Source organism: Ammospiza caudacuta, chromosome 20, assembly GCF_027887145.1.
Source record: "Ammospiza caudacuta isolate bAmmCau1 chromosome 20, bAmmCau1.pri, whole genome shotgun sequence".
Classification (NCBI taxonomy): domain Eukaryota; kingdom Metazoa; phylum Chordata; class Aves; order Passeriformes; family Passerellidae; genus Ammospiza; species Ammospiza caudacuta.
In genome coordinates, this window is record NC_080612.1 from 4,463,694 (window position 1) to 4,476,095 (window position 12,402).

At 40.4% G+C, this 12,402-nt stretch overlaps 1 protein-coding gene across 1 annotated transcript in view; it reads right to left on the minus strand.

Moving 5' to 3' along the window:
• The window catches only part of GTF2I (general transcription factor IIi), a 71,923-nt gene extending 59,788 nt beyond the window's left edge, over window positions 1–12,135 (minus strand). Inside the window, exons 1-3 of the mRNA XM_058817558.1 lie at window positions 12,041–12,135; window positions 6,055–6,157; window positions 4,571–4,709 (exon numbers count right to left, since the gene is read on the minus strand). Coding sequence (XP_058673541.1) covers window positions 4,571–4,709; window positions 6,055–6,150 — 235 coding nt within the window. The 5' untranslated portion in view covers window positions 6,151–6,157; window positions 12,041–12,135. The remainder of the gene's footprint in view (window positions 1–4,570; window positions 4,710–6,054; window positions 6,158–12,040) is intronic.
• Between the last annotated feature and the right edge of the window lie 267 nt (window positions 12,136–12,402).

The following is a 12,402-nucleotide window of genomic DNA, read 5'->3' on the forward strand; positions in this document are numbered from 1 at the left end:
GTCTCTAGCAGGACTTGAAGTCAAACTCAAGCCCATAGCAGATGCACTGTTAAGATCAGTGTGGAAACCCAAGGCCATCAGAAGAAAAATGAAGGCTGCAAAAATAAAGGACCTATCCAAGATGAACCATCTACAGGTGCAAGATGGCCCCATCTCAGTCAACTGAGCCCAAAGCCCTGGCACCACCAAAGAAACAAGCAGCATGACTGGGAGAGCTGCCAGAAGTTGAGAACTAGCAGGATTAAGCTTCTCTGCAATATCAATGGTGTAGAAGACAGTACCAGTGGAAATGCTAGCAGAGGCAACTGGGATTCTTGGAGAAGAATTGTCTCCTTGGCAAATGGGATGGAGGAACATATGGTGCTGGGTAAACATCTTTCAAAGTCCAGGACAGGTGACCAAAAAGGTCCTTCTGAATCAGGAAACTCTTCTGAAAGTTTCCCTTTTGACAGAAAGTTCTCTTATTTCCCTGGGGAAAATAAGGCTTCCTCTGGGTTTTGGGGTTTCTTTGGATGTCTTATAAACTATCTCCAGCTCACAATCAAATGAGAATGAATTCCACAGAGCCCAAGAGAAACTGCCACGATGACAAAGATGAACACTGAAGAGAACAGCATTCTTCAGATCCCCAGGAGTAAGTCCCCTGTTCAGGACAGCTGATAACCCACAACTCCAGAGCAATCCAGAGATGACAATCCAGAGGCACTTTATCTTGCCAAGGCCATGCAAGAGGAGCTGAGGACCACACAATACACTTTAGCAGGGGACAGCAACTAAAAAAAAAGGGGTAGCACTGTTAGAGCAAGATGTGTATGATATTGATTGCTTACAGTGCAGGAATATCTACACTTGTCCATAAGCTCAATATGAGCAGGTGCTCAAAGAACATGCTATTTCTATATACAATACAAACTTACACAGGCCTAGAATGTCTGACATTGCAGGTTACCCAAGGCACATGTTCTGGATACAAGAACATGCAGCTCTACACTGATTGAAACAGTCTGTTTCACCATGACATAGGGCTCACAACCACCTTCATTAAGCAGAGATCAGAAGAATACATTATCTGACTCAGTCTTAAATAATTAATGCCTGTTGACTGGTTTTTCAACACTTACTACACAACCATACTAAAATTTTTAAAAATGTTGTTGTTATTATTAATTCCTAACATATTTTCTTAAGGTAATAAGGTAAATGGGCTATGGTCAGGGCTCATCCTTGCCCTGCAGCAAGGCATTAGGGAAGCCATGTGGGTCAGGGTCATCATGAATGAAAGCCACAAGAAACCAAACTCCAGTGTTGCTTTCACTGAACCACTATTATTTTTATCAGTTCTATACCACTAAAAAGTGTACACACTACTTCCTTCAGAAACCTCATAAATACATTTCATCAGTTTAGCCCACTAAATTACACTCATTAATTTAAAAAAACCAGTGGATTTGAAGCCTCAGCCCTGCAAATTCTGAAAATGCCTCATACACTACTCAAATTACACAAAGGAACTTTGAAAAATGTGGAAATAAAGACTGAAGATATGTGCTGGCTTACAGAGAGTCAGACATAACCAGAGGTGCTTAGTAACTAGACTTCTGTTTCCATATTTAAAGAAATATGAAGGCACCCACAAGTGGAGAGATAATTCTCACTATTGTCAGCATGATGTGTTCCAAGGACTGACATCACAGATGAATTTTTAAAGGTTTAATTCTAACAGCAAGGTAAGAATCTCTTAGAAGCCTTTATCAGTCCTAAAGTAACAAGTCCTAAAGTAACAAGGACTCAAGTCTCACTTGTTGAATATACAAAGAATTGTGTCCTTCCTGGATTCTTATAAAACATATTAAAATCTCAACTACCACTGCCTACTCCTTGCTTTCATACTCAACTGAAGAAACAATGCAACAAGGAACTGTTGCCTCCATAGCTTTACATTTTAGAGCAAATGATATACTACAAACTTCATCAAGACCTCAAAGCTGCCAAAGGCAGTGATGGAATCAGCATCACCAGGAATATGTAATGCTATTATTCCGAAAAATTGTTGTTCTGAAGTAATGTTTTCTGGAATTATCAGCATTGTTCTCAGGGACAAAAGAAAAGCATGGGAATGTGCACTTAGTGAAACCATGAAAGCAATAACTGACAATACTGGCTTTGTTCACACAGATCTACACCACAATGTTCTGCAAGAATCATAATGGAAACACTGTTTTCAAAGTTAATATTCTTTAGTCCTATCAGCCTGACAGCACAAAAACACAGCCCAAGAACAAGTATCTTGTAACTGGAATAAAGCAAAAGCTGAGAATTATCAAAACTGATGTAGGATTTAAACACAGGCATGCATCTACAGAAACATCTCATACAGCCAAATACAAGCATGGATGAGAAGCCAGTGCTTCCCACATTACAAAATCTGAAACAGAGATCTAGCCAGGAGATCAAACAGCAAATCCCCATAATTTCTGATCCTCTACTAATAAATGTGTCTACTACACAAAGTCCTTGGTATATCAGGGCCCATGATACCACAGTACTGGCAATAACACATAATACCTAGGATGTCAGGCAACAAAAACAAAACAAAAAAAAGCAATCAGGTGAAAAACTGAATCCCTCCCCAGTACTCAGATAGCAGTTTTCACAAACAAGAGTATACAAAGATTGTCCTGGTAAAAAATGAAAAAATAAGGAAAAAGAAAAAGAAATTGATTCATCTTCTACTTGATTCTGCGATCAAGTTACAATTCTACATTTTGATATCAGCTATCTCTTACAACCCAACATTGTGTTGACTTTCCTTGGAGTAAATATGTGCACAGAAAGTCACTGTCCATGCCAGTAGGACAAAAAGAAAAAAACAGAGCCCAATTGTCTTAGGCTGCAAGATGTGCCTGGGGGGGGTGTTCTATCCCCATCTGTCAGAGCTGGGGCAGATCTCTGCTGTCCATGGGGCAGTTGTTTCTTTATCTCTCCCACAGCCAACCCTCCCTCCAGCAGATCTCTGCTGTCCATGGCCACTGAGTGTCCCTGCAGGGCTGATCCAATGCCAGCATCCCATGGGGAGATGCTCCGCCCAGGGGAGGAGCCAAGCATTCCTGCCTGGATCCAATCTGAGCCTGGCACAGCACAGCAGCCTTTGCCCCCTGCACTGCCAGAGGAGCAGCTTTCTGCTGCCCTGCATGGCCAGAGGGAGCCCAGGCCCATCTGCAGCAGCCCTGGAGCTGCAGAGGAAAACTCCCCCCTTGTGCAGGATCCCTGCTGCAGCAGAGCCACAGCTGGCACTGCAGGAGGGCTGAGCCCCCCTGGGATGGGGCTGGGACCCACCCTGACACACAGGGGCAGGGACTGCTCTCACTCTGGCTGTGGTTTTTTTTTTGTTTGTACTATTGCATTTGTATTTTAATTTTCCTAATAAAGAACTGTTATTCCTATTCCCATATCTTTGCCTGAGAGCCCTTTAATTTCAAAATGAGAATAATTCAGAGGGAGGGGGGTTACATTTTCCATTTCAAGGGAGGGCTCTTGCCTTCCTTAACAGACGCCTGTCCTTTTCAAACTAAGACAACTACCACAAACAACTCATCTTGAGACAGAGCCTCCAAGACAATTTCTTATAGCAGCAAAAGCATTTTTGGGAGTAAGTCTTTCTGTTACACACTAAATGCAGTTGCTTTCCAAGCAGTATTTAACTTGACAACAACAACTTGACAGTTTTTTAAACTCCTAATCAGACTGATTCTTCTATCATACCCTACCTTTGACCTCCAACTTGTCTCTTGCTCTAGGCAAATAATTTTGTTATTTATTAGGCAGTATCCACTACCAACACTTTCCCAAATGACTGCATCAATGCTCCTCTAAATCATCACTGAACCTTTGAAACCTATCCCTAAAAATACTGTCCTCTATGAATGAATCAATGAATCAAGTTCTTTGAACACAAAAGTTGCACAGTTTTACTGTAAAAATGAAATTAAACAAAAAACACACCCTAGATGTACTTAAAGCAGTAGAAAAGTAATGCAGATGTAATTTCAAGTCATAATGTTACAGATGAGTACTTCTGTCTACTAAATAAAAGGGATATAAAATAGCTACATGAAAAAATACCATCTTCTCAAAACTGTGCATCTGCTTTAGTAAGGCATGAAGTGATCTCAAGAACCAGGACCACTTGAGTTGACAGAAGTACTTCTCTACCTGCTCACTGCCTTCCTCCACTCTTCCCGAGTGGAAAAAAAGTTTGGAGGACAGGATACAAAGCAAAATTAACACACACACTAGGAAATGTAGATGTATTATAATGGCAAACTGTCTAATATTTCTTATTGTACTAGTTTTCATATTATCTAAGTAAACATGAACACTTCCAGCCACTGTAGAAATAACACCATAAACAAGACCACTGTTACTGCTTATTTTACAGCTTGATTTGCATTAGCCAACATAATTATAGCATGCAGCCACAACAGACAGGATTTTGCCCCCAAAATCATTAATATTATGCAATATACATTATGCAGATTGTGATATACAAAAAGAAAACATTGAAACTTACAGTATTCCATAAAATCCGTCTTAAAATCTTCCCTAGAGTTGACAAAGGCTTTTCCTCTCTCAGTTCCAACAACAAAAACATTTCTTGCAAATACACCAATACAGGCAATTTCTGCCTTGGATTTGGAAAGTTCTTTACACTATAGAAAGAAAAAAAAAGCTTTTATTATCATAGTTAAGATACAGTTAATAAAAATGTATGTGATTTCATGTAAAACAATTATTGCACTGCTGCCAGCATCCACCCTTCAGAAGATACTGTGAGCAACATAACATCAGCTAGTAGCAAAGCACAATTTACATATCTGGAATGCTTTTCATCAGAAATCTTAACAGTACTGTAGATTCATCAGCAAATTAAGACCTTGTATAGACTCAGAGATTGCATTGTTTTTAATTGAAATTATTTATGACATTAATCCATGTTCAATTACCACTTCCACATTAATCATACTGAGTGTCTTACTCCATCTTCAACAAAGCACACAGAAGTTTTGTATATTCACAGCACACTTCTCACACACCATCTTCTGCTCAGAAAGGTGGGGCTGCAAGGAGGATGGCTCCCTGTGGTCTGCCCTGTCCTGTCTGCTGGGCCCAGCCCCAGGTGAATGGCCCCTGAATGGAAGGATTGCACCATCCCTGCAAACATCTACATATGTTCTGCCAGGAGAAATTTGTGGCAAGAATTAAGGCAGGAAGCCTCTGGAGAGAACAAGGATCCCAAAAAAACAGGTGAGATGACCAAGTAGTGATCACAGAAAGTCAGACTCGCATAGGAACTAAATGAGAGTTTGCTACAGCCTATAAAAACACCAACAGTTGAGCATAAAAGAAGAAAGTAACACAAACACTTAAGAAATAATGGGATAAAAGACTTGCAATATATTGTCTCATAATCATTCCTCTCAAAGCTTCATTGCTAATAAGAAAACTCTTGCTTATCATTTAAAAGCCCCAATTTTAAATAAACAAATCTTGGACACTGCCTCAATTTCAAGGAAATGGGATGGGCATTTCCACTCACAGCCCTAGCCAACCATAAACCCCACCACACAATTTAATAACTTCTAAAAAACAGATGATATGCCAAAAAAAGAAGTATTTCCTGAACAAGTTTTGTTGAGTTTCTACAGCAGCTGAAGACAAGGCATTAGCCTCAAAACCATTTATTCACTCTACACTACATATGACAAAGACCAGAACATACTCCTGCCTTTCAACCACACTCTACCAAAGCAATCAACAAATACTTCCCATTTATTTGACAAAATAATTTTTAAAACAATCACACCACAACATGAAACAAGATTACTGATAGCATGATTTATCACAACCAAAGATACAATTACAGCTGGTTGGACAACACACATTACGAATACAACAATCCATCTTCCCTGCTGCCCAGTGGGAAGCAATATACTGATGTAATCCTGCAAATACCAAGACACATTTATGATGCCAAAATTTAACTTCTCTACTAACCATTGACTCCAGTCCTGACATGAGGAATGTAACCACCATTCTGCTTTCCAAGGATTCCTCATCATGGATGGATGTTGGTCCAAGAATTTCAGCCATTTTCCTCCTGTAAAATGAAAGGAAAAAACCTTTACAGATACATACAACAGTGAAAAAAAATTAAACCCCCTCTTATGCAAACAAAGAAAAAAATAAATTCAAAATCCTATAGAACACAGCCCACTGCACACAAGCAATTAAATAAATAGGTAAATTAACAGGAGAAAGCGCATGCTCTTCTTTCATGCTTCCTGCTGCTCCATCCAAAGCTGGAGCTAAACAGAAGATAAAATGTTGTATCATGATCAGGCCACAAACTATCTGTGCCCAGAAAAATGCATTTTAATTGATTAGCTGAATTTACATTGATTTTTCTTTCTTAGCATGTCGAAATAAACACAGCAACAAACACTGGCATTAACAAACAAATGGCAAAGTGTAATTATGACACAGGTATAAGAACAACCTTCCCTTATAACTATGATAGCTTAACTCAAAACAAACAATCACCATCCTGCCCCAAAATCACAACCTCAAAGACTACAGTATCAATAACCAAAATGTGACATTCTTATTTGTGTACTTTTCAGTTGTAACATTAACTCAAAGCTGAGTAGTCTTAAATAAAATGCTAAAATTAATTACTAAATTTCAGCACCCCTTCTTTCTGTAGGTCATTCAGGAGATTTTCAACTTATTTAAAACATAAGTAATATTCAAGACTTGTTTATGCTTCTGTTGGCAGAATTGTTTATACGAGACTGATACAAGAGAATGAAGTTTCAGCAGCTTCTAAGAGCACATTTTTCTAAAATACTTTATAAGCGTTTGTATCCCACAATAAACTTGGATTCTTTGACCATCACACTGAGTCCCCATCTCTCTCTTACTTCATTGCCAATAGTGGCTTTTCTTTTTCCTGGAACTGTTCAAACCTGCTATGAACTGAAAACCCAGAAGAACACTGGGAGCTCACACCTGTGGCCCACAAGAGCATTTTCCAGCACAGGAGGAACTGATAAGAGATTGAGTGAGCCAAGCTACCCCTCATGACCAGGACTTTCTGAATTTGCCATCTCTTCAGAACATTGAGAGGTTTTACTGTCTAATACTATTCATTTTTTATGCTTGAAAATACTTTTCTTGTTAAATAAACAAAATTTTCCACTTTTCCCCAAGGAAATCTTTACCTGAACCAGGGAGGGTTCTGCTTTCTGGAGGGACCTTTTTGCTGCTTCCTCTCAAATTTGCCCTAAACCAGGACAAATACATTTTTTGGCGCCCAACGTGGGGCTTGAGTCGAACAACCTTGTATTGCTTGCATTTTGGTTGTACTTATTCTGTATTGGAATAAAGCAGTCAGTAGTCATATTGCTTGAATTGATAATGTCTCTCTGGGTGGAGGCCTTCATGTATCTCTGGTCCCCAGATTTTTTTGAGTTTTTAATACCTTTCTGGCCCCTAGGTTTATTTTCTTATCTGGAGATTGTCCCTAACATAGTTTTTACAGTAGAGAGGCACATTAGAATAGCTATTTTGCTTGGCATGGTGATAATTATTTATAGGGAGTTTGGAAAGGTACTAGAACTTGTTCCAGATCAGTATATATACGTATATATATCTAAATTTAAAACATACCTACTAATTTTCCCCCTAATTTTCCCCCAAATTATTACCCTTTATGCATGCATTTTCCTGTCCTTTTGGTGTCTTTTTGGTGGTCCCTGGTGGTTGGAGACCCCAAAGTCATACTGACCACTCAGGGAACTGGTAGAAGTTGGCACAGCCAAGCTCGCTGTGTTCCAGTTCTTACAGAATGGGCATAGTGCAGTTCCAGCACATCCAACAGCACTGATTCAGCACAAGAAACCAGCAGCATTTTGGTAGAGGAGGATGAGGCAGGGGGGAGAATTCATCACACACCTGAGACCTTCCCAAAACCAAGGATAACTAATTCCATTTTTTCCTAGGTAATTTTATGGTAGTGAGCACCATGACTTTTTACTCAGCCTGCATGACCTCTGATACTATTAAGAGCAATTAAAAGAGTAAAACACAATTCCAGCAGCTGCTATTTAAGTGTCCTAGTGCAGCACCTAGGCATTCATAAATTACATGGGAATCATGTAAACAAAATGAAATATTAATCACAGCAGACCTCACCATCTGATAATTCCTGTCTTTACCAGTGTAATTTTATTTACTTAGTCAACATGATGATCAGCTTCACTAAGAATTACTTTAGTTCTGTGTATCCATCAACACACAGAATATTTGAGAAGTGAATTAATTTAACCTAAACTCTACTGGCACATTTTTCAGAGAGAGAAATTGCTGTCTTCATCAGTGCAAACTGTTACTTCGTATTTCTATACTACAATGGTCACGTACAGCAACCAAAAGACTCAGATTTAAAGACAAAGAAAACTTTTTAAGTTTTTCTCATGAAGAGCTAATTCAACAGTAAGCATCCATTCACATTCCATCACCTTGGAGAAAAAAAAATCATCTGATCAGTTTACAGCAGGTGTCCAAAGTGGGCACCTTTGCATGGTGGCTTCATGCACCCTGTGTTCTCATTGGAGTACTGCTGCCCACCACAGCACACATCAGGGCACTGACTGGGAAATCAATCATCCCACCACTCTTCAGCAGCAATCAGCCTCCTCCACTTGGTCACTTTGTTATATTTGCCCAATTATCCCATCATCAAAAAAGCCAAAAAATATTAGAGGTAGCGGCAATTTTGATTGAATAGCTTAAAATATATAAAATCAGATACACTTGGAATATTGACAATATAGTTTGGTTAAAATAAGGGATAATTTGGTTCCAATAATAGCGCACAAGGAAAAAAAAAAATAACCACATGGGGTATGGAGTGCAGGATCCTTGGACCCCTGCCACCTCACAGACAAGCTTGTTATCTTAAATGCAGTTTAAGTTAAACAAGCAGAAAAAAATATGAGATATATTTACAAAAAGAGTCTAAAAGTTGTTCCACATCGTGAGATACTGACTGAAAGATTTGTACGCAAACAACTCGGCTACATGATTAGCTTATGGGGACACCTGCACTCATGAAATAGTCACCATGCAGATGTTTCTCTCAACCGTTTCACATACCAAACCTTGGGTAAAAGAAGACTGCAAAAAAAAAAAAAAAACCAACTGGCGACTCAAAATATTTTGTGATTGAAAACATTGTTGTGAAGCCAAGAGAGGCTAATAAGGTATTAATGTACTTCAACTCACCCTTGGGTTACACATGCACACCAAGCTAGTATAATGTAAGCCAAAACTAACATAATATTGTATTTAAGCATCAAAGCAATAAACCTCTTATAGCTAGCATTTTCCTGGGACCCAACCAGATTTTCCTTTCTTTCTGTTAATTTTTAATAACTTGCTATCTCTTGCTTCTTCCTGCCTTCAACATCTGCAGGAAAGGGGGTAGGGGGTGGAACCCCTCCTCTCCCTTTCTTTCTTGGCATTACACTTTTTAACTGTTTTATTATTTCCAAATATTAATTTCTGAATCAATATTGATTACTGTTTCAATTTTGTCTGCACAAATCATACCTATTTACCACAACTTCATTTCTTCTGCAGCTCTCTCCCTTGTTCTTATTATTACATTGAACCAAATGAACCAGAACACTGATTTCCATGGAACTAATTACATGTGTTCTTCCTCACATTAAAGGAAGAACATTGGTCAATCCTATTATGAGGGTCTCTCCACCCACATAAAAAAGTCCAGGGACCAGAAATAAAAGTCAACTCAACAAGCCAGAGTCTGGGAACGTGCCAGAAAATTACAAATATACAATATTTCAGAGAAACACAAGCTTCAATCAAACTTCTATGAACAGGTTTCATGTGCTGATGGATAAGGAAAAATTGTACCTCAGGTGTCCCTAGGGCCCCCTATGCTAGGTTGCTTAGGAGACAAACTTTTACACTATCTAATTTACATAACAGAATTCCAAGTCTATTTTTTTACTTTAGTTACTGTTTCCTTTAAAATGCTTTATTGTATTTTGTTATCTTAAATGCAGAGTTTAAGTTAAGCAGAAAAAATATGAGATATATTTACAAAAGGAGTCTAAATGTTGTTCCACATTGCGAGATACTGACTGAAAGATTTGTACCCAAACAACTCAGCTACATGATTAGCTAGCAGGGGCAGCTGCACTCATGAAATAGTCACCATGCAGATGTTTCTCTCAAGCATTTCACATACCAAACCTTGGGTAAAAGAAGACTGCAAAAAAAAAAAAATGGCGACTCAAGGTGGAGAAAACAGAAATACATACAGATTAGTTAGCAAGTGTGCAAAAAGTACAGAATGAAACTTGTAACAGGAGTGCAACCTGTTATGTAGAAACAACTTGGAATAGAACACAAAATAATATAATTGCTATGTAAAGACCATAAAGACAAGAAAACCCAGTAAAGCAAGACTCAGGTATTGTTGAAACAGGTACTGTTGGGTTCTGTTCTAAAGCAGAACCCAAATCAGCCAGGACAAGGCTCCTGGCTTTGGCCAGGACAAAGTGACCTGGGAGAAAGTCAAACCTCCATTGCACTTGTGCAGAGGAAATCAAGCAACAAACACCGAGGAAGAAGATCCTACTTCATCAAGAAGACCCTTGCCCACAACCCCCAGAGGGCATAGCATCACAGAAGACTATAATATGAAGTACAAGGAGGCAGAATGGGCAGGGAATGGGTGGGCAGGGAGGTGTGGGCACAGGAGATCAATGTGTATTTAAACCTGAAACCTGTCTCCACAGGTACACATGTATGGAGGAAATATGCCCCACGTGTCCCACCTGGTAATAACATACCTGCTTTACAATTCTAAGCATAAAGTCCTTATTCACCAACTCACCACTAAGATGATTAGAGGGATGGAACAACTCACCTACGAGGAAAGGCTGAAAGAATATATTTTTTGCATAAATATTAATAGCAAAATAAAGGGTAAGACCAATCTTTGCTCTCTACTAGATGCAGAGGAGAACTTAGTAACTGCAGATAAAGAAAAGGCGGAAGTGCTCAACACCTTCTTTGCCTCAGTTTTTAGTGGGAAGATGGCTCATCCTCAGGACAACTGTCCTCCTGGGTTGGTAGATGGTGTCAAGGAGCAGAATGATCCCCTGTTATGCAGGAGGAGGCCGTCAGAGAACTGCTGAGCCACTTGGATGTTCATAAATCTATGGGCCCAGATGGGATCCACCCTAGGGTGATGAGGGAGCTGGCAGACGAGTTTGCAAAGCTGCTCTCCATCCTTTACCGACAGTCCTGGCTCACTGGTAAGGTTCCAGATGACTGGAAGCTGCCCAATGTGACACCCATTTACAAACAGGATAGGAAGGAAGAAATGAAGTAGCCAAACAACTGATGCTTAGAATAAAACAGAGGAAGTTGAGGTACAGCTAAGGGATATTGTGCCAAAGGGACTAAATGTTTATCTATAATAAAAAGCTTGGTGCATTTGTACCAGACTAAAATTATGTAGAAGACACCAGTGAAAGGCCTCCCTCCAGATGACCACAAGAAGGACAGGAAGCCAATGACCACCTGGAAAGATGAAATTGCTGATCCCAGCTTATTGATATTTGCTGATTCGGACTAACACAAGCACACTGGAAAATGCTTTGTAGACTTATAAACAGTATATATACTTTGTCAAAATTGTAAGTGGCGCGCGCCATTAGTGGAGCAGTGACTCCCAGCTACTCAGCACCACTTGCTAGCTTTCTTTAAAATAAAAGATATAAAAATAAAATTCAATTAGGCTATCAAAATTTTATATCACCCCGACAGCCCCCAAACTGGGGAGACAAATGCGCAGCACAAACTATCTAATAACCAATAATATGCAAATGACTTCCGGCGTGCATATCACGTTGTTATGTTAGTAACACTAAGCAATACTTACTGTATAAAAATACCACAGCTGTTTACAAGGGTGGGTGGGTTAGCCGGAGAAATCCCCCTCACCACGAGCAGGCCGGGCCAGCTTCCACCACTGCCATGTCCAGCCCTCGCTTCGCTCCGCTCCGCCCCTTCCCCTCCGCGCCCGACGGCCGCCGCCACGCGCCGCGCTCGGGCATGCGCGCGCCGCCCCGCCAGCCAATGGGAGGCGACGGCGCGGCGGCAGCGCCCCCTCCTGCCCGCGCCGGAGCGAGCGCACCCCCCGAGCGAGCCGCGGCCGCGACCGCCGAGCCGCCCTCAGCCCCTCACAGCGCCGCAGCCTCCGGCACCGCGCGTCACGCTCCGTCCCTCGCCCCATCCCGCCGT